We start from the raw sequence: 20,299 nt of genomic DNA on the forward strand, positions 1-20,299 counted from the left end.
ATGCCGGGTCACGAGGTCGGGTATGAAGCGTGACGTTTTGAAGTATGTTTGGGGTTGTGAGATGTGTCAAAAATCGAAGCCATCTGCACAATTAGAGCCCGGACTGCTATCAAGCGTTCGTAGCGAAAGACCGTGGGAATTAGTGACCTGTGACCTACCCCTTACGAAAAATTACTACGGAGAAAATATGGGAGAAGTTATTTGAAGTTTTCTGTCGATTTGGATTCCCAAAGGAACTGATTACTGATAATGCTTCTGTGTTATCCAGTCCGGAATTCAAAGAGACATGTAAAAGATTGGGTATACGCCCGAAAAATACATCTCCGTATCATGCTCAGGCAAACATTACTGAGCGCATGAATAGGAATATCAAGCCTATGATTATTTCTTATATTGAGAAACTTAGCGATAGGGATGCTCGTATTCCTGAGTTGGACTTCGCCTTAAGGTCAGCTGAAAACAGCTCGACTGGATTCACGCCCGCGGCGATGTATTTCGGTAGGGAGCTCTGCGCTCGGTTAGATTGGGAATTGGAACCGGTAAATATTTACCAGAACCGAAACCCAGATCTATATGCTGAGAGAATGAAGGTTAGACTTCATGATGTTATCGATCATGCAAGGCATAAGCTGCAGGACTCGAAACTGAAGCTGAAACTGCACTACGACAAGCGTCGGAGACACGTGTATTTTCGACGTGGCGACCTTGTTTTGCGCCGTACGCACCCACTTTCCTATGCGAGTCGTGGTTTCACGGCTTCGCTCGCAAAAAAGTACGACGGCCCATTCGTAGTGCAGGAAAGAACTACCCCGTTGACGTACAGGTTGGAGGAGGAAACTACGCGAAAATTCGCTGGTATCTCTCACGTTTCAAACCTGAAACGGTACACTCCACCTTGGACGGGAGACTCCGCAGGATAGCGAAATCGCCGGTGAAAATTCACCTGTCGATATAGCTAAGCCTAAACGTAGGAGGAGAGAGCGGAGAGAGAGCGAAAAGAGTGGTCCTCGCCATAGGTACAATTTACGTTCCACCAAAGGAAACCCTTTGTAACGTTTTTAGGTTGGGGAAACCACGACACTCTTTTCATTTAACCCTCGGGAATTGTAAGAAACCTTACGATTACCGGAAGACTAATTTATCTTGCGCATACGCGCGACTTAAATAGCTGTACCAAATGCTGTTGCAACAGCAACGGAAGTCGCGCCCGGCGTCAAGGGAGCGGTCCAATGATGGCGGGGGCCCAGGTGGGCCAGGCCCAACACCAGCCGCAGAAAAGACAAGGCGCCGTGGGGAAGCAGGTGGGAAGGGCACCCGTCCCACCAAAGACAACAGCAAAGGCGCCCAAACAGCCAAGTAGGCGAAGCGTCGCCACTTGGTGCCATTAGGGCCAAATATATTACAGCGACGCCCGATGGCCGGATGGCCAGATGACCAGCCGTGTTGGGGGCCAAACCCCCAATATATTTAGGGGGAAGACCCTCACCCCTGACGACCTCGTCGGGGTGAGTGGGACCGACTTTGGGGCCGCAGCCGCGGCTCCATCTCTGCCGGAGGCCCACGAGTCCGGGCCGTCCGAATTCTCGGACGCGTTGGATTTGTCGCCAATACTGGAGGAGGAAGATCTTTTCTTCCCAACATTGGAATAGCACAGCCCTACCCATTAAGTATTTTTTGGGTGGGGGAATTGTAACGGTCATATCGCATACGCGAAATGGCGTTACCCCTCGTAGGCCGTTGCTTCTCATAACGTTAAAATTAGCGAGATGGGGTGGCAGCGGAACGAGCATACGCTTGTAAAACTATCAGGGGGGTCTTAAGAAAGTCCTATTGCCCCGCGCAACTGTCCTCGTCGGAATCCCGACAGAGACTTAACCCTTTATGCGTTCAAATTTGATTGCTAATGCGTACCACCACAGTGGCAAGGTATTGAACGTTGAAACATTCAATTTGGAATGCTCTTTTTTTTACTGTGTATTCTTCAAAATTTATGAAACAAATGTAGTCACCTTTTCTTTCCTTATTAGGCACTTTCGAATTCTTTGTGTAATTGTGATCATGTAAATGATGATTCGTAAATTGATTAATTTCCATTATCATCGACCAAGGCCCGACCAGCTGAGCTCAGCTGACGGAACCTCGAGACTGACCCTGAACCGTGAAAATAAATAACTATCGACCCGAAGTTCCGAGGCTCGCAATAGAAGGCCCTGCAATCTTAGGCCCACGTAAACTAAAGCATCATAGGTAACTTATACTGCCGAGCGCGACGCACGAGATTCCGGCATATGTAAAAACTATAATCAAAAAGGCAAATAAAAAGCTAAATAACCAACTAGTAATATCCTGCAAGGTGCCACTGTAACCGTAAAATTTGAAAGTAGGTAAGGGGGCCTAATTTCACGGCTCACAAAGATAATTAAATAAAACTAGCAATTTAAGAAGTTCCCAGGTTCCCGTTTAAAGGACTTATTGTCCATGACTAACTATAATTACCAGATGGTCCATGGCGAAGTAATTCATAGGCACAGGGTTGATCAGAAAAGAAACTTTCATTTAACGTTTTTAAAGCAAACAAAGAACTGGGTCGAACGCGAACACTGACAAGAGACTCTGTATCGAGACAGGCCACGCCGTTTTATCCCGTACATAAAAAACAATAAGCGGCAGTGGCGCTTGAGATGGCTCGCAAGCATGACGTAACATTAAACAATATATATGATATTGACAAGACTGATAGTTGTGAAAGTTATGGTATTTACAATGTTAGCAAAACAAGGCACAGCGCAAACGTAGTCTAATAATATTGTTATTATTAAAAATATAGTTCATGGATTGGACTTTTAAAATTAATTCAACCGGATTCGACCCCAGAGGTTCAGGAGAGTTTTGGTGGTGTTTATTTGGGTCCCGTTTGTAAGCCCAAGTAGTTTTGATATGTCCGCCAAGTCAGTAGTATATTGGGCTCTGATTTGATCGAACTCGGGGCATACCTGCAGAATATAAGGCACATCTTCGCACGCGGCACGACAGAGTGGACAGATGGGGTCCCCTCCCAATATTTCGGACAATCGCAAGGCAGTCGGGAGAGAACCTGTTCGGGCTTGGAAGAGCAGAGCGCTGCCCCACTCGTTACTGTAGATTGATTCCATTTTTGGAGAGGTTTTGGCATACATTGATAAGCTCTCATGTTTTCGAAGTTCGTTCCGCCATAAATCTTCACTTGCCTCCGCAAAGCTTATGCTGGTTGCTTTTACAGAAGCAACACGTAGGGTGCCTATTCAATATGCAAAACAGCTGAGTACCAGCACTCTATATAAAGGTCAGCGTCAATATATACCATTTAAACTAAATAGTGCAGGTGTTATATTTGCGAATCTTTTAATTGTGTGCATTTCATTTTTTTCACGGCTTTGGAAAGAATTTTATTTGGTTAGCTCATATTAGTGGTGTAACCGTCCACCGCAAGCACCTCCTTCCCGGGATAAAGCAGCGTCGTCTGCTTTACTCATTTTGTATTTTTTATAATAAATTTTGTATAATGCCAAATTGTGCCGAAGTGGCGCCTTAAGCGCCACTGCTGTTAAACTTGTAAAAAACGTTTTCGCAGGAATAAAAACTTCCGCCTCCGTCTGTATCGGAGGCAGTAGTTAGTTCCTTTGTAATCGCGCTCCCGTTCGGAGGTGTTTGGTTTTGATAAATAAAGATAGCAAGTATTATTTCTATTGCGACTGCGTTATTCTTGCTACGATGGAGTACCTGGTAAATATTGCTAGTAATGGACAATCAGTTCTTTAAACGGGAGCCTGGGAACTTCTTAATTTGCTAGTTTTAATTTAAATTCTTTGTGAGCCGTGAAATTAGGCGTCCTTTCCTACTTTAAAATTTTACGGTAACATAAAGTGGCGAGCTTGCCAGGACTCGTTAAGACTGACATCACCATTTGTACTTAACGCGTACTTGTGAACATTACTTGTGCCTTTGCTTTAACTAACTGTCGCGTCATGAATCCCGCCGATCCGCAAGCTTTGTTCGCGGCTCTCAACGCGCAGTTGCCGGGATCCTATACTCCCCCGAGGAGGAACACTCCTCCTCCAAGCCTACTAGTCCGACGCATGGACAAGGACAAGCGGCAGGAGGAATCCCACCTCCGCCGCCGCCGCCGCCACAAGGTGCAGCGTCAAATGTTTTGATTCAAACTATTCAAACACTTGCGACTACGTTAGCGAACATAGGAACTAGACCAGCCTCAAAAAATAGGCCAAAACCACCCCCTCACTTAATATTTAGTGGTGTAGAAGGTGAAAGCGCGCCGGAATTCCTTCGGACTTTGACGGAATTCGCTGAACATCACATCATGACTGGAAATGACATTATCGCGCTTCTACCCCAAATATTAAGGGGCCGTGCATTAATCTGGTTTAGAGACATAAATAGGCCTAATCAAGTACTAACGTGGCGTACAGTAAAAGGCGCGTTTAGAGACTATTTCTTTTCTGTAAGAGTGGAGGAATCCCTCCGCCTTGAAATAGCGCAATTTAAACAATCCGACAGTGTGTCTTTTGACGCGTATATCGCTACCATTACTGCGATGAATCAAAACCTACGCGTTCCGTACACTGACTCTGAACTGGTTGGTATTTTCAAGAAAAATATCCTCCCCGAGATACGCATCCATGTCTTTAACGACATCATAAGGACAATGCGCAGTTTCATAGAGAAGGGCCACGTAACAGAAGAAATTTTACGAGCGACCCCTTCTAGCTCATTGTATCCTACCGAATGGGCAAAGTCTGCCTCGCGTGAATCCAGTGGGAGAAGAAATTCTCCCGCAGCCGCGGTTTTGACTAAACCGCCGGGGTGAGGTGCGAAATCAAAGGTTGCGAAACCAAACGCAAGCAATGCCAATAGATCAAAGACTCCTACGCCGGTGAAGCCCGAGCAAAACGATTTAAGTCGCGTAGAGTGCTATAAGTTCAGACTCTTAGGGCATTATGCCACAACTTGTCCGGACAAACAGGAAGTCGCGCAAAGACAGGCTTCGGAAAACGCGAAAGCGGGAAGACAAAAAGGGGATCGTCTTCCCGCCGCGCGAAGAAAGTAAAGCCCCTTATGGAATTTGGCTCTTTGGATGTGCGTCGATGTGAGGTTGATCCTCCCGTGGCCATAGAAGCCGTGTATTCGCATGGGACTTTCGCCACCAGACTAGATTCAGGCGCTGATGCTTGTTTTATCAGCTTATATCAAAGGCGTAATTTAGTCAGAACTTGAAAACCAGACTTAGTACTTCCGGAAGAAGAAGAGACTCAATGTATAGTGTTAGGCGATGGACGTTATTACTTCACGAAGGGACGCTCGCGATTACACTTCCGCTTAGGACAGTTGAAACTAAAGCAGGAATTTCACTTAGTTCCCTCACGGCCAAACGATTTTATTCTGGGAAAAATTTCCTGTATAAACATCGGGCGATTTTGGACTTTGGTACGAAAACGTGTCAGATTGACGGAACAACGTTTCCATTCGTGCTTAATATCCCGGGGTTAAAGACTCCAACCCCTCAGTTTATCGAGGATATTGAACAAGCTGTCGCGTCGCCTACACTTAGTCCTACTCAGAAGTAAGACTTAAAAACTCTATTATTACGATTTCCAAAACTATTTTCGGAAAAAGCGGGACGTACGAACTTAGTTTATCACGAGATACACACTACCACCGATGTTCCCGTTAGTCAACACGCGTATCGTGTTAGCGACGAGAAAAAAGGGATAATTGAGGATCATCTTCACGAAATGATCCGCGACGGTATCGTGAAACCATCCGTTAGTCCTTACGCGTCGCCTGTGGTACTTGTCCACCAGAAATGCGGAAAGATCCGTTTCTGCGTTGAATATCGCGCTTTAAATAAAGTGACCGTGAAAGATCCGTATCCGCTTCCGGGAATAGAAGAACTATTAGGAAAAATGGGTGCCCCGAAGTTCATCACCGCACTGGACTTAAAGAGCGGCTATTGGCAGATAGATCTCCATCCACAAGCAAAAGCGAAGACTGCTTTTATCACGCATGCGGGAAAGTACGAGTTCGAAGTACTTCCGTTCGGTCTATGCAATGCGCCGTCGTCGTTTCAAAGACTCATCGACGAAGTCTTCAGGGATGGACTTTTTCATCGTCATTCCATCCAGTACTTGGGCTGACCATTTACAAGCCTTGGAATATGTCTTTCACCGACTGTCTGAAGCGGGACTTACGCTTCAGACTAAGAAATGTCGCTTTGGGCAAAGCGAAGCGACCGTGTTAAGGCATATTGTCAATGAACGAGGGATTCATATTGATCTTTTCAAGACTAGGGCTATAGTATACTTTCCCGTCCCAAAGAACGTGAAAGAAATCCAAAGATTTCTGGGCACGGCGGGATGGCACTCACGATTCATCCCGCAGTATTCCAAGATCGCTGCCCCGTTAAACCATCTCAAGAAGAAAGACGTTCCGTTCCAGTGGAAGAAAGAACAACAGGAAGCGTTCCAGGCCATTAAGTATGCGATCTGCATGGCGCCTCCTTTAGCGGCTTACAACCCTAAGTGGCCGTGTATCCAGACAACGGATGCTAGCGACGCCGGACTTGGAGCTTTCCTGTCACAAATCCAGGATGACGTCGAGGTACAAATCGCCTATGCCAGTAAACAACTGACCGACGTCCAGAGAAGATATACCACCACGGAAAAGGAATGTCTTGCCATCTTTTGGGGAGTTGGAAAGTTCCGGCCATACTTGGAAAACATACCGTTCACTGTGATCACCGATCACAAGGCACTCCAGTGGTTGTTCGCTTTGAAAGAACTCAATTCTCCACTTGTCCGTTGGGCAATGTACTTGCAGACGTATGACTTCAAGATCATACACAAGAAGGGAGTGGAGAACAAGGTTGCCGACGCATTATCCTAAGCGCCTGTCTCGCTATTAGCCATGTCTTTGGAAGACACGACTTCACCGCCCTCGTCAGAAGATTCCAGTCCAGCGGAATCCTCAATGACGTCGAATTCGTCCTCAACCAGTAGCGGATTAGCTCCTCCCGCCAATCATGCATTGTACCACAGTTTCACACTGGACGAAGTGCGAAAAGCCCAACAAGATGAACAAGCCACCACCCTTACAAAAATGATCTTAAGAATTCTAAAGGCCATTCTTTGGAACCCAATGGAGCCCTTGGGATGATTTTCTAAAGAAAAAATTCCCAAAGACTTTCTTTATAATTTCCTAAAGAAGTCTTGAGACAAATGTCCAAAGAATGTCTTGAGATTATTTTCCAAAGAAATTCTTTAGGAATTCTAGAGATAAATTTCCAAATAAGGTAAAACGAATATTTTCCAAAGAAACTCTTTAGGAATTGCAGAGATTAATTTCCAAAGATGGTATAAAGAAATATTTTCGAAAGAAACTCTTTAGGAATTCTAGAGGTAAATTTCCAAAGAATGTATAAGGTTTATTTTCCAAAGAAACTCTTTTGGAATTCTAGAGATTAATTTCCAAAGAATGTATAAGGTTTATTTTCCAAAGAAATTCTTTAGGAATTATTGAGATAAATTTCCAAAGAATGTATAAGGTTTATTTTCCAAAGAAACTCTTAAGCAATTCTAGAGATTAATTTCCAAAGAAGGTTTAACGAATATTTTCCAAAGAAATTCTTTAGGAATTCTAGAGATTAATTTCCAAAGAAGGTATAACGAATATTTTCCAAAGAAATTCTTTAGGAATTCTAGAGGTAAATTTCCAAAGAATGTATAAGGTTTATTTCCCAAAGAAATTCTTTAGGAATTATTGAGATAAATTTCCAAAGAACGTCTATGGAATATTTTCTAACGAAATTCTCAATGAAATCTTGAGATAAATTTCCAAAGAAGGTCTGGGGTTTATTTTTCAATGAAATTCGTTAAGAATTCTAGTGATGAATTTCAAAGGGCCAGATATATTTGCAATTATGCTTTACATATAATTTTCTCAAAATATTTTTACCCAAATTGTTTAGCTAAACTTTTCTTGCATAGACATTGACTTCATGGCTAAAAAGTTAAAAAACGTTTCATGAAGGCTTGTCCCGTAGCTAAGACTCAGCAAGTGCTGAAATGGTTTATCATATTTGCCAATTTTTGCCTTTAATTATCCGTGAGGTGTTTATGCAAAGGTTGAATTAAATTAAAAGTGAAATACGCGTAATTAAAATAGTGATGTTTAGATTTACAGGGAGTATAAGCTGGCAGTCGAAACTTTCGCTTTTGAAAAGTAAAATTAACCAAAAATTTATTCTTTTGTGACATGTTTTATCTTTATTTCGAGCGTAGAGTCCAAAATAAATATTTTTTTAAAAAATATTGTAGATAAAATTAGGTTAAACGCGTTTCTGGTACTCAAAAAACTCTCAGTGAAAATACATTATTAAACTTAACAACAACATCTTTATCTACTGCTTGGCCATTGAAGCCTCCAAAACCCACTTAGTACCCAATACATATGCACAATGTTAAAACATTCTGCCGTTTTCGGATGTTTATAAGTCGATTAAATTTCTGACTTTATAAGCAGTTTCGCGCAACATGCGAGAACTGCCCGCGCTATAAGGTGTGTTGTTCAGCATATAAGAACTGCACTCCCTGCATTGGGATATGGTTCTGCATGTGAGAACTATCCTCGTTTCTAGTGGGCTAAATTAATTTACCCAATAATCTTCCCTATATTTCCCAAGAAAATTCCAAAGATATTTCCCAAGAAAATTCCAAAGATATTTTCCAAGAAAATTCCAAAGATATTTCCCAAGATAATTCCAAAGGTATTTCCCAAGATAATTCCAAAGGTATTTCCCAAGATAATTCCAAAGATATTTCCCAAGAAAATTCCAAAGATATTTCCCAAGAACATTCCAAAGATATTTCCAAAGCATTTTCCAAAGAAAAAAAGGCCAATATTACCCTTTTTCCCAAAGAACCCCTTAATAATTTCTATAGAAATTTCCCAAAGGAATTTTCTAAAGAGTTCTAAAGAAGATTTTTGAAAGGGCAATGACATCATATTCCAGTTATCAGGAGATAATCCTTAAGGACATCGGTACTACGAACTAAAGAACGATGTCTTGTATCGAAAAGCCTATGGTAGACAACCAGCAAAAATCTATTTGCCACAGCGGTTCCGGCGGGACACCATCCGCTTATTCCATGACCACCCTCTATCTGGACATCGAGGTCGAGATCGTACCTTCGATAAGGTTCGAGCCAGATATTGGTGGCCATCATTCCGGCAGGATGTTACCGAGTACGTCCGCGGATGTCCTTTGTGTCAAATGCACAAGGCCTGCAATAGAAAGCGTCCAGGTGTCATGCAGCCTACGGCCATTACTGAGCCATTTGATTTGCTGGGAGTGGACATAATGGGACCTCTACCAAGAAGCCGTCACCATCACAAATACCTCCTGGTTTTCACGGACTATGCTACTAAATTTGTCGAACTGCACCCGATGAAGAACATCACAGCCAGAACGTGTGCGAAGAAACTCGTCTCCATGATAGTTCGCTACGGATGTCCGAAAGCCATCGTAAGCGACAATGGGACACAATTCGTTTCTCAACTTTGGAAGGACATTCTCAAGATGTTCAAAGTCAAACCACGATACATCACTCCGTATCATCCTCAGAGTAACATCGTGGAACGCACAAACAGAGTTCTGGGAGAAATTATTTCAATGTTCGTTGGTCGAGATCACCGAAGATGGGACGAGAACTTACCATTTATCCAGTTCGCCATCAACTCGACTACACATACAACAACAGGAAGAACTCCTTTCTACCTTAACATGGGTAGGGAACCGAGATTTCCCTGGGACTTGGACGTGGGTATGCCAGTAGCGGACTTTGTTGAAAGGTCCGCATCGCTCTCAGCTTTAGCGAAGCAACTTGCTTTGTCTAAAGAACTTGCCAAGAAAGCGCAAGCACACCAGAAACGCTACTACGATCAAAGGCGCGAAAGAATTGAATTTCCCATTGGTGTACTTGTCTGGAAGGAGACGCATCTCTTGTCTCAAGCGGCGCGTAATGTTGCCACTAAGTTATGTCCCAAGTGGGATGGTCCCTACAAAATCGCAAAGAAGATAGACCGATTGCGATATCAATTAGAAGACCCAGAGACTGGAGAAAAGAAAGCAAACGAGAATATCGCTCATTTAAATCTGTATTGGTCAAACAAAGATGTCTGCCAACCGGACGGAAGCCAGTCATCCTCAACTTCAAGCAGTTCCTCTTCAAGTTCTACAACGTCACAGTCCATGCCTATACTTCAGGACGCTGGAGTCAGTACTGGTGACGAACGTCGTGAGACTCGACGAGAAAGAAGACAACGACTGTTGAGAGACCAAGAAGCACAAACCGAGTCGTCTGGAGAAGAAAGAGGAGCAATCAAACCGCATCTTCATCCACTGATGGATCCTCTTATTTCCCCTCGGAATAAGTACCAGATCTACCTGAGGAATCTGAGCCAGACGCATTCGCCTTATTCTCAGATCCTCCAGCGGTTTTCCGAGTTAATCGGATACCGCCAGACCTTTCTCCTCCTTCCTCTCCTGATAGGAGCTCGAGGGAGAAGTCTCTCCCTCCACCCTCTCCTCCATCTCACCCTGACGATTCCAGTTCTTCCTCTGAATCAGAGGAAGACTAAGTGGAATTGTCCAACCCTGTTCCCATTAATCCTATGAGATTTGTCAATCCTTTCCGAAAAGGATGGAAACGTGAGATAGTGCTGAGGAAGAATCCAAAGCCTGGAGGTTCTAACATGGACATTTATTATCGCCCTCCAGCAACATATCCGCACAAAACTCTTCGGTCTCGCGCAGACGTAGTACAATATTTGCGCGTGCATGCAATCACCGATGTGACTTCGTGTGATTTTAACTTTTCACGTCAAGCTATCTCGCGAGAACCATGGGAGACTGTTCGAATCGAAAATTAATAACTTTTTGACGCCTTCTAGGGACCGATGGGCACGTTTGTGGTGTGGTCATTGAGACGAATGACGCACCCTTTGCGACGGACCAAGTTCCCGCGACTTTCATGTTGTCGGCGCCTTTCTCTATTATCTCCCATGGGGCTTTGCGGCTGCTGCGGGGCCGCCAAGGAATTAGACTGCAGGAATGGTAGTTTCAAGCTTTCCAGCGACGTTGGCCGTTTGCCCCAATGGACCTCCTATTGGCGCAGTCTCCTGTGCTGCGGATTTCCCGCGGGGGTGAAGACACTTCCGCCGCTATTTCACCACTCGTGATCCAGGAGGAACGACCCATCCTCATCCTGGATCTGGCTAGGTTGCGTCTCTTGGGGGCTATGATCTGTCCTTGCTTGCGGTGTGAGGGCCTGTTATTTGCCCCGTGCGTCGCACGAGCTTTGGACGCCCCTCCCCGCGGTTACTTATCCGAAGTGGTAAGCACCGCCGAAGCTTAGGCTCAAACAGATCCCCGACGACAAGCCACACAAGAGGTGCAGGCAGATGTCGCAGAACATTTGGAGGCGGTAGCCCGCGACGAGGCAGTGGCCTGCGCAGAAGCAGCGTTACACTGGACGCCTCAGTCCGAAGCAGTTGCGGCGGCTGCACCCCCAGTGGCCGCCGCGGACCTACCTACTCGTCCTTGTCGCCCGTCGGATTTCGGCCGAGTGTCGCCCGTGCCAGATGTCGCGGCTCCGGCCCCTGGATTCACTGGACCTTCAGGACGAGGACGGGCCAGAGGCACCGTACCTCATACAACATCTCTCCCCGCAAGAGGACGTGGTAGGGGGCTGGTACTCCGCTTGCTAAGAGCCACTCCGCCAGCGGAACCACCGGCCACCGGGATACAGGCTACCGTATCCCACGACAGTGGCCACGGAGGTTCCGCCTCAGCAACGCCCCTCCCGACAGAAGCAGCGGTCAGACCGAAAACCGCCCCGGCTACCATGATACCGGACGAGAGGTATACCCTATGCCGCCGATGTCAAATAGGGAGACATCACGAAAACAATTGTTTTAAACCGAGGCCCAAGCGGAGCGAGGCCTATAAGGCCCGCCGCCGCCATCGGGCGAAGAAAGAAGGCGCGACGGCAAACAAGAGACGATCACCCGAACCACGTGACTCTCAGGAGTCCGACTCACCATGAGCAAACGACTTTTCTTTGAGGGGGAGGATGTAACCGTCCACACAAGCACCTCATTCCCGGGGAAAGCGTCGTCTGCTTTACATTTTTTTATTACTCTAGAGAGGCGCCTTACGCGCCCTATCATTGTATTCCGTTCACGCAATAAAGCGTGCAAGGTACCAAGGCTTAACAAAAATTGTATGATAACAAATTTATAGAGATAGATAAAAAACTTTAATAATTAAAATTAGAAAGACTAACATGTCTCTTAAAATTCTCGAGTGATCAACTGGTTTCACGCCAATTAAACAGGTATAGTCCCATCAGAATCAACAAGAGCTATTTGTAATAATACCTCCATCTTTTTACCGCCAAGCTGAGAACTACGCGTTTTACGTCACGTTATCTAAAAACCCGACAATTTTCTTTGGTGACCGAGCTGGCTCAGCGCTGAGCACCGTGACGTCAAAATTCAAAAACAAAATCCCCTTCTGTACGACACTGCCAACAGCGCTGAGCTCTGCTGAACGCGGCCTAGATTTTCACCATGATGCTTTATTCAATTATAAAATATAAGCCTTATTATTTAAGAGTGTATTCAACTTTCGGCCCACTCTGAACCGTTAAGGTCTCTGCATTACAGAAACGAAAACCAAACCCAAAAGTTTACTTTTGGGTTCACTAGGCCTCTTGATAAATGAAAGTTCATTTGACCGACATAGTTGCGTTCATCTTGTTATCAATAACGAAAGGATTATGCTATAAACAGATGTAGTATAGCTTAAGTAATATATAAACATCAATTTCAAATAATAATATTAACAAGTTGGGAAAACCGAAATATTACCTCTCCGAGTCAAGACGACTACTTACAAAACTTATTTACCCAGATATGGAAATGTTTCTTAAGTTAAAATTTATGAAATATTAAAGCAGTATACAAAGCATAGCAAATATACTGTAAATCAGACGATATTTTGCATCCAATAATGATATACTTGTACACATTAAAATCATCCGATGGGGGAAAAACGGGAAATGAAGAGATAAAACTTTGGAGGGATATATATACCTTTACGTGTTTGTAAAGGCCCAATTTTCTACTCCTCAACTGTATGCCCTCTATGTTCAAAACCATATTCACAACAGGGTTGCCATATAAACACTATCCTCTCGTTTCACCTCAACGATTTTCTTAGTTTGTCAACATGACTGTTAACGTTACATAACACCAAAGCTTATTTGTGGCTACACACACTGAAAGTAAATGCGTACCATAAAAAGCATGAAAACACGAAGCTATTATCCGATTACGATCAGACCTTTCACTGGTCTGGGCTGCGTTCAGCAGAGCTCACCAAAAAAGACAGCGGATTTTGGAAATGTTTACCGGTGAGCTCTGTCGTCATAGCTTTTCTCCGGTCATCGGCGTTTTATAAATGACGCTAGCGCAATAAATTAGAAACTAACATATCTCTTAAAATTCTCGCGTGATCAACTGGTTTCACGCCAATTAAATAGCTATAGTCCCATGTAGCTATTTGTATTAATTCCTCCATGGTTTTTTCGCCAAGCTGAGAACTACGCGTTTTACGTCACGTTATCCAAAGAGCCGACTATTTTCTTTGAAGGCCGCGCTAGCTCAGCGCTAAGCACCGTGACGTCAAAATTCAAAAACAAAATCCCGTTATGCAGAACACTGCTAACAGCACTGGGCTCTGCTGAACGCGGCCCAGATTTCCACCATAGATTTTAAAATCTAAGCCTATTTATTTAAAAGTGTATTTAACTTTCGGCTCACTCTGAACCGTTAATGTCTCTGCATAACAGAAACGAAAACCAAACCCAAACTTTTAGTTTTCGGTTCACTAGGCCTATTGACAAATAAAAGTTCATTTGACCAACATAGTAGCGTTGAGCTTGTATTCACTTTAGAAAGGATTATGCTATAAACAGATGTAGTATAGCTTAAGTAATATATAAACATCCATTTGAAATAATAATATTAAAAAAATTCTTTGGAATATCAAAATGAAATAGAGCTTTAAAGCTACAAACGTACTAAATGCATCATAATTACGAAAAATATTTCCACATATTCACTTTATATTAAGGATAAAGGGAATATTATGGTTCTGTAGGATTCCTTTACACATCAAAACAAAACGAACTTCTAACGCAGCGCACTACTGTAACAACGGACGGACACACATAGACAAAAACATAGACTACTTTTTAACTTTTTCCGTATTAATTTTGAATTGAGAAACATGATTATCTTAAATAATAAGATAAATATAATTAATATTTAATATTTTCTTCGTTAGTTATTCGCCTTATTGAACGTTACATCGTTTTAAAAAAGAACAATTAAACATTCTTGAGAGACTTGACTAATATTGGCGTTTGAAATGAAGCATACGCCGGTTGCTTCGCCTTACTAAATAGGTAGTATATAAGGGTGTCGAACTACAGCTAAATGCAAGAACAACCGCAATTGCGAAAACCTATCGTGGACAACCCACCCTAGGGAGGCTAGACGTTTCTCGTAACCCTAGCTGATCGCCGCGAATGTCTTAAACCCAACGATGACGATGGAGTAGAAGCCAGGTGTGCAGACTGGTGTCCATGTGGGATGGACAAAAACATAGACCAGAAGATGGTGGTGTAGAAGCCAGGTGTACAGACTGGTGTCCATGTGGGATGGACAAAAACAAAGACCAGAAGATGGTGGTGTTAGAAGCCAGTGTGTACAGACTGGTGTCCATGTGGGATGGACAATGACCAGAAGATGGTGGTGTTAGAAGCCAGTAAGTACAGACTGGTGTCCATGTGGGATGGGCAAAGACCAGAAGATGGTGGTGGTTAGAAGCCAGTATGTACAGACTGGTGTCCATGTGGGATGGACGAAGGCCATAAGTTGGTGGTGATTAGAAGCCAGTAAGTACAGACTGGTGTCCGTGTGGGATGGACGAAGGCCATAAGTTGGTGGTGATTAGAAGCCAGTAAGTACAGACTGGTGTCCGTGTGGGATGGACAAAGACCAGAAGATGGTGGTGTGAGAACTCAAGTAGAGTAGCCATTTCCGTGACTGTGAAAGCAGTTCGGAAATAGCGAACACGTTTGCTCCGATTTGGAAACTGCGAACGCGGTCACGTGGGTGTAACAACAGACACACACACACAGACAGACACACACGATCGTTACAGAACCTCTCCGTGACATACGTCACTCGGAGAGGTAAAAAATATTCTTGGGATATCAAAATGAAACAGAGCTTTAAAGCTACGAAACTGCTTAAGGCATCGAAATTACGAAAAATATTTCCATATATTAATTTTACTTTATGAGAAAACCAAATATTAAGGTTTTGTTGTATTTCTTTACACATCAAGACAAGGCGAACTGCTAACGCGGCGAACTAGCGTAAAAACGAACGGAAACACACAGACAATCACATAGACTGCTTTTTAACCCTTTTCGTATTAACTTTGATTTGAGAAACAAGAATATCTTAAATACAAAAATAAATATTATTAATATTAAACATTTTCTTCGTTAGTTATTCACCTTATTGAGCGTTACATCGTTTTAAAAAAAGAACAATTAATCATTCTTGAGAGACTTGCCTAATTTTGACGTTTGAAATGAAGCTTACGCCTGTTGCGTCACCTTCTCAAATCGGTAGTGTATAAAGGATTCGAATCGTAGGTATGGCAGGGCCGGATTAAGGGGGGGGGGCAGAGGGGGCACCTGCCCCCGAGCGCCAGCCAAATAGGGGCGCCCAAGAAGTCTGGTGATACCCAAATCTGAGCGATTGTTTTATTAAATTTTCGAAAACCTCAAAAACACGACGTTAGTTTTGAATGATTACGGGACAGTTTTTCGTTTTTAAATAGCGTGAGCGTATGAAAAGTTTTGAATTTCGATGGTTGTCTATAGTGAGCGTATGAAAAGTTTTGGATTTCGATGGTTGTCTATCGTGATTCGTATTACGTGTATAGGCTACATTCTTGCTTAGAGAAAGAAAGAGTTTAGAAGTAGTTTTTGACTTTTATTCCCACGCCTTTGCTTAGGATCCACTTTTAGTCTATTTTCGCCTACTTTCCCACAGTTTCCATTTCCCAACTTTCCTTGCTGTTCCCACGCTACTGTTGCTACAGACTAGAGTGTTGCAACGAGCAAGGGCTAACCGTTAGCCCTTGCTCGTTGCAACACTCTAGTTAGCCGCTAACGGAATTTCGTGAATCATAGATTCGCTGGTTTTTCTTTCAGTCAGTCGCAAGTCGTACGTCGGATCTAAAATATAATTAAAATAATTAAATTAGGTAAAGACTTAAGCTTAATTAACTTGATTCGGGCTCTTGTAGTTATTTTGTTAACAATGAGTGAACCAAGAAAAAAAAGAAGCTTAGTGGAGCCCAAAGCCGAAAAAGAGAAGCTGAAAGTTCTATGAGAGAAAAGGAACTTCTCGAAAAAGTACCAAAAATTAATTCTTTCTTTACAACACTTTCGACGAGGGAAACTCCGGAAAATGAAATATCAGAAACGGAAGCCGACATCAAAGACTCTATCGAGACATCTTTTATTACCAAATCCAAGAATGCAGCGGATGATATTGATAAAAATCACGGCAATGTACATGTTTCAGCTGAATCAAGTTCACTTTCAATATCAAAAGAAAATGAGAAAATTCTCGAAAAGGAATTAAAGGAGGATAGTGGTGATAGTTTGGGAAGCGATCCAGCTCTTTGGAGTTTAAATGATAATACACGAAACCAAGTTGCAGCTAATCCTGTTATTCAAAATATTGAAGATATAGACTTTTTAAAGACGGAGCGCAAAATCGGTAACATTTACAGGCATTTATCTAAAGATGCTTTCACACGAACCTTAGTTAACGGGGAAAAAAGTCTAGAGATTGGCTTTTATATTCGAAGTCTAGAAACGCGTTGTACTGTGTTCCGTGTATATTGTTTTCCGATAAAAGGGCTTCTAATTCTGCTTTCGCGACTGAAGGATTTACAAATTGGAAGAAAACAAACGAAAAGATTTTGTCGCATGAAAAAAGTACTGTTCACAAGACTTCTCAAAGTCAGATAGTAATACGATCTAACCAGAAATCATCCGTACATAATTATTTAAGTCTCCAACTTGAATCGGAAGTACAATATTGGAGGAATGTTTTGCAAAGAGTGGTTGCAACCATAAAGTTTTTAGCTTCTAGGGGAGAAAACGAGAATATTGGGTCTAAACATAACGGTAATTTTCTTGGATCTCTCGAATTAATCGCCGAGTTTAATCCTTTTTTGGCTAAGCATTTGGCTGAACATGCAAATAAGGGAAAGGGACACGTGTCGTACTTGTCTTCTACGATATGTAACGAGTTTATAGAAATCATGGGTACTCGTGTTCGTCAAGAGATTCTACGTGAGATGAAAATTGCGAAATACTTCGCAATCAGTGTGGATTCTACTCCAGACATTACCAAAGTTGATCAGCTTACACTTATTTTACGGTATGTTCTCCAAGATGGTACTCCAGTTGAGCGGTATTTTAAATTTCTGTCATCAGTCGGGCATAAAGGCCTTGAAATGTTCGAAGCAATTCTCTCAGAATTTAAAGAAAACGACATAGATATTAGAAACTGTAGGGGCCAATCTTATGACAACGCTGCCAATATGTCAGGGTTATATAAAGGATTGCAGGGACGTATTCGAGGAGAGGCTCATTATGCTGATTACGTGCCATGTTCAGCACATTCTCTTAACCTAATTGGAAATTGTGCCGCCGACTGCGCATCAGTGTCAACCGATTTTTTCATTTTTCTCCAAGGCATATACGTTTTTTTTTTGGCATCAACGAATCGATGGGAAATACTTGCCACTCATTTAAAAACAAACGTCCATTCTCAAACCGTAAAATCCCTTTCGGAAACCAGATGGTCAGCCAGAGACGATGCATGCGCAGCTCTTTTAAAAGGATACAATGAAATTAAAAACGCTTTGGATGAAATCTCTAACGATGCTTCACAAAAAGCCGCCGTTTGCCATGAAGCTAAGTGCCTCTACGAAAAATTATCTTCCTTGGAAATATCCTTCATGCTTGTGTTGTGGAATCCAATTTTAAAACGATTTAACGCTAGCAGTAAGATTTTACAAAGCGAAAAAGTAGAACTCTCAACAGTAGTGCATGTTTATAAGTCACTAGAAGAATTTGTTAGTTTACAAAGGGATGAATTTGATCAGTTCCAAAAAGATGCTGAAGCGCTTAGCGGAAAAACTGAATATAAATGGGTATCTAGGAGGAAAATAAGTCGGAGGAAAGCGAGCGTTGAAGGCGCAGCAATTCACACTGAATTTTGTGGCAAAGATAAAATGCGAGTAGAGACATTCCTTGTCATTATTGATAAATTACGAAGTGAGCTTCAAAAACGAGGACAATGTTACAAGTCACTACAGGACCGTTTCAGTATCATTTTTGACCTTCCCAAACTGGGAGTGGGAAACGAAGAAATAAAATCTGGTTCAAAAATTATAACAGATTATTACCCCGAAGATATTGAACCCGATCTTGTACATGAACTATTCCAGTTTAAAGGATTACTTTCTTCTTTATTAGAAGAATTTAACACTGGTCACCCAAATGCACCAAATGCTCAAGATTTATTAAAGATATTAAGAGACAAGAAGTTAGATTGTACATTTCCCAACGTCGAAATAGCCTTACGGATATATCTTTGCTTACCTTGTTGAAACTGTTCTGGAGAGAGGTCTTTTTCGACTCTTAAAAGAGTTAAAAACTACCTACGCTCGACAATTTCTCAGGAAAGACTCAATTCCTTAGGTATATTAGCTATCGAGACCGATTTATTAAACCAAATTAGTTGGGAGGAGACGATAAATAGATTTTCCGAGTCTAAATCTAGAAAAGCCTATTCAAAGACATAGGGATACTCTTCACTTTTGCAAAATTACAATATTTCTAATAAAAATAAAATTGTTAAACTTTCTAGCTGATTTTTATAAATTATGGGGCTAAGAGAGGGGGCGCCCATCGAGCCACTGCCCTCGGGCGAAAATCTTCTTAATCCGGCCCTGCGGTTAACTGTAATTTTATTTGAAAAACTAGTAGGAAAGAAGGCAGAATTTCACGTTGGAACAACAGTAAAGTTCCAGTAAAACTAACTTTACTTCACTTCTGCAAGTTCATAATTGCAAGATTTACGTGTAAAATAACGATGTGGTTTTTTACCGTCATTTGATTTTAAAATAATAAAAGAAATCAGGTACAGTTTACTGTTGACACCACAGTAACGTTTCTTTTAAACTAACTATACTATAACTGTACATATATCAGGTTTTTAATTGCAAGTTTCACGTTACAATTAATGTTGATGTTAACGGTAAAAAAACCCTGTAATTTAACGGTAACTTTCCTGGTAATTTTCTGCCAGTAAAATTGTCGAAATTTCAACAGTTATTTTTTACAGTGTAGGAGACTCCATTTTCCATATTCCCAAAAATAGGCCCCTCCCTCATATTATGAAAAGTATGACTTCATGGCTCCAGTATTGCCTTGTTTCAACGTTCTTTGTAACCATCTTAACCCAAAAATCAAACTAAATTTTTGATTAATCTTTAAATTAATAATGAAATATCTTAAATTAACATTATAAAGATATTACTAGCCATTTAAACTTAAACCTATCCCTTTAAAATGAACTGAAAAGAAATTCTTTCGTACAATAGATGAGGAACTAGCCCCTCAATGTTGACACAGAACTTTCTAGAACGATCCTATACCCATATATCGATAGTGCAAAATGAAATACCTAGCAACTAAAATACTTTCCAAGAACCCAGAGAAATGACACGCGGATTTAGACCCCAAGCAACAAGACCTTGAATCACTATCCTGGTACCTGGCCCGAGAAACTTCTAGAACATTTTTTAACCCTTAAACTGACCAATCCCCATTTGGTCCCAGATTTAAAAGTTTTGCCTATTCATTGATAACATGAATCCGCCCGGCTACGTAATAAATATGGTCCACTTTTCGCGAAACCGAAGTCAATCAACAAACATCATTGTCCCAGATATCCTTGCGAGAAACTAGGAGTTATATATACGAAGTCCCTCCTGTCCCACCCTCAGTCGATA

General features: G+C 42.2%; 2 protein-coding genes across 2 annotated transcripts; both read left to right on the forward strand.

Annotated features, from left to right (window-relative positions):
* On the forward strand, window positions 1-920 carry LOC149664383 (uncharacterized). Its single transcript, XM_089842021.1, has 2 exons — window positions 1-20; window positions 269-920. The coding sequence occupies exons 1-2, from the start codon at window positions 1-3 to the stop codon at window positions 918-920; spliced, it is 672 nt and encodes a 223-aa protein (XP_089698147.1).
* A 15,669-nt stretch (window positions 921-16,589) lies between these two features.
* LOC149664384 (zinc finger MYM-type protein 1-like) lies at window positions 16,590-18,892 on the forward strand. Its single transcript, XM_089842022.1, has 2 exons — window positions 16,590-16,986; window positions 17,157-18,892. The coding sequence occupies exons 1-2, from the start codon at window positions 16,590-16,592 to the stop codon at window positions 18,890-18,892; spliced, it is 2,133 nt and encodes a 710-aa protein (XP_089698148.1).
* The last annotated feature ends 1,407 nt before the right edge of the window (window positions 18,893-20,299 follow it).

This window comes from Phalangium opilio, unplaced genomic scaffold (genome assembly GCF_054372755.1).
Source record: "Phalangium opilio isolate 3A_F unplaced genomic scaffold, DU_Popi_V2 ptg000061l_1, whole genome shotgun sequence".
NCBI classification, from domain to species: domain Eukaryota; kingdom Metazoa; phylum Arthropoda; class Arachnida; order Opiliones; family Phalangiidae; genus Phalangium; species Phalangium opilio.

Bases quoted from the DNA above. Each gene is read 5' to 3' on its own strand.
- LOC149664384 (XM_089842022.1), top strand. From the start codon at position 16,590: ATGAGAGAAAAGGAACTTCTCGAAAAAGTACCAAAAATTAATTCTTTC. The intron at 16,987-17,156 runs GTAACATTTACA...TCGCGACTGAAG, and splicing joins AAAGACGGAGCGCAAAATCG to GATTTACAAATTGGAAGAAA.
- LOC149664383 (XM_089842021.1), top strand. From the start codon at position 1: ATGCCGGGTCACGAGGTCGG. The intron at 21-268 runs GTATGAAGCGTG...TGTGTTATCCAG, and splicing joins ATGCCGGGTCACGAGGTCGG to TCCGGAATTCAAAGAGACAT.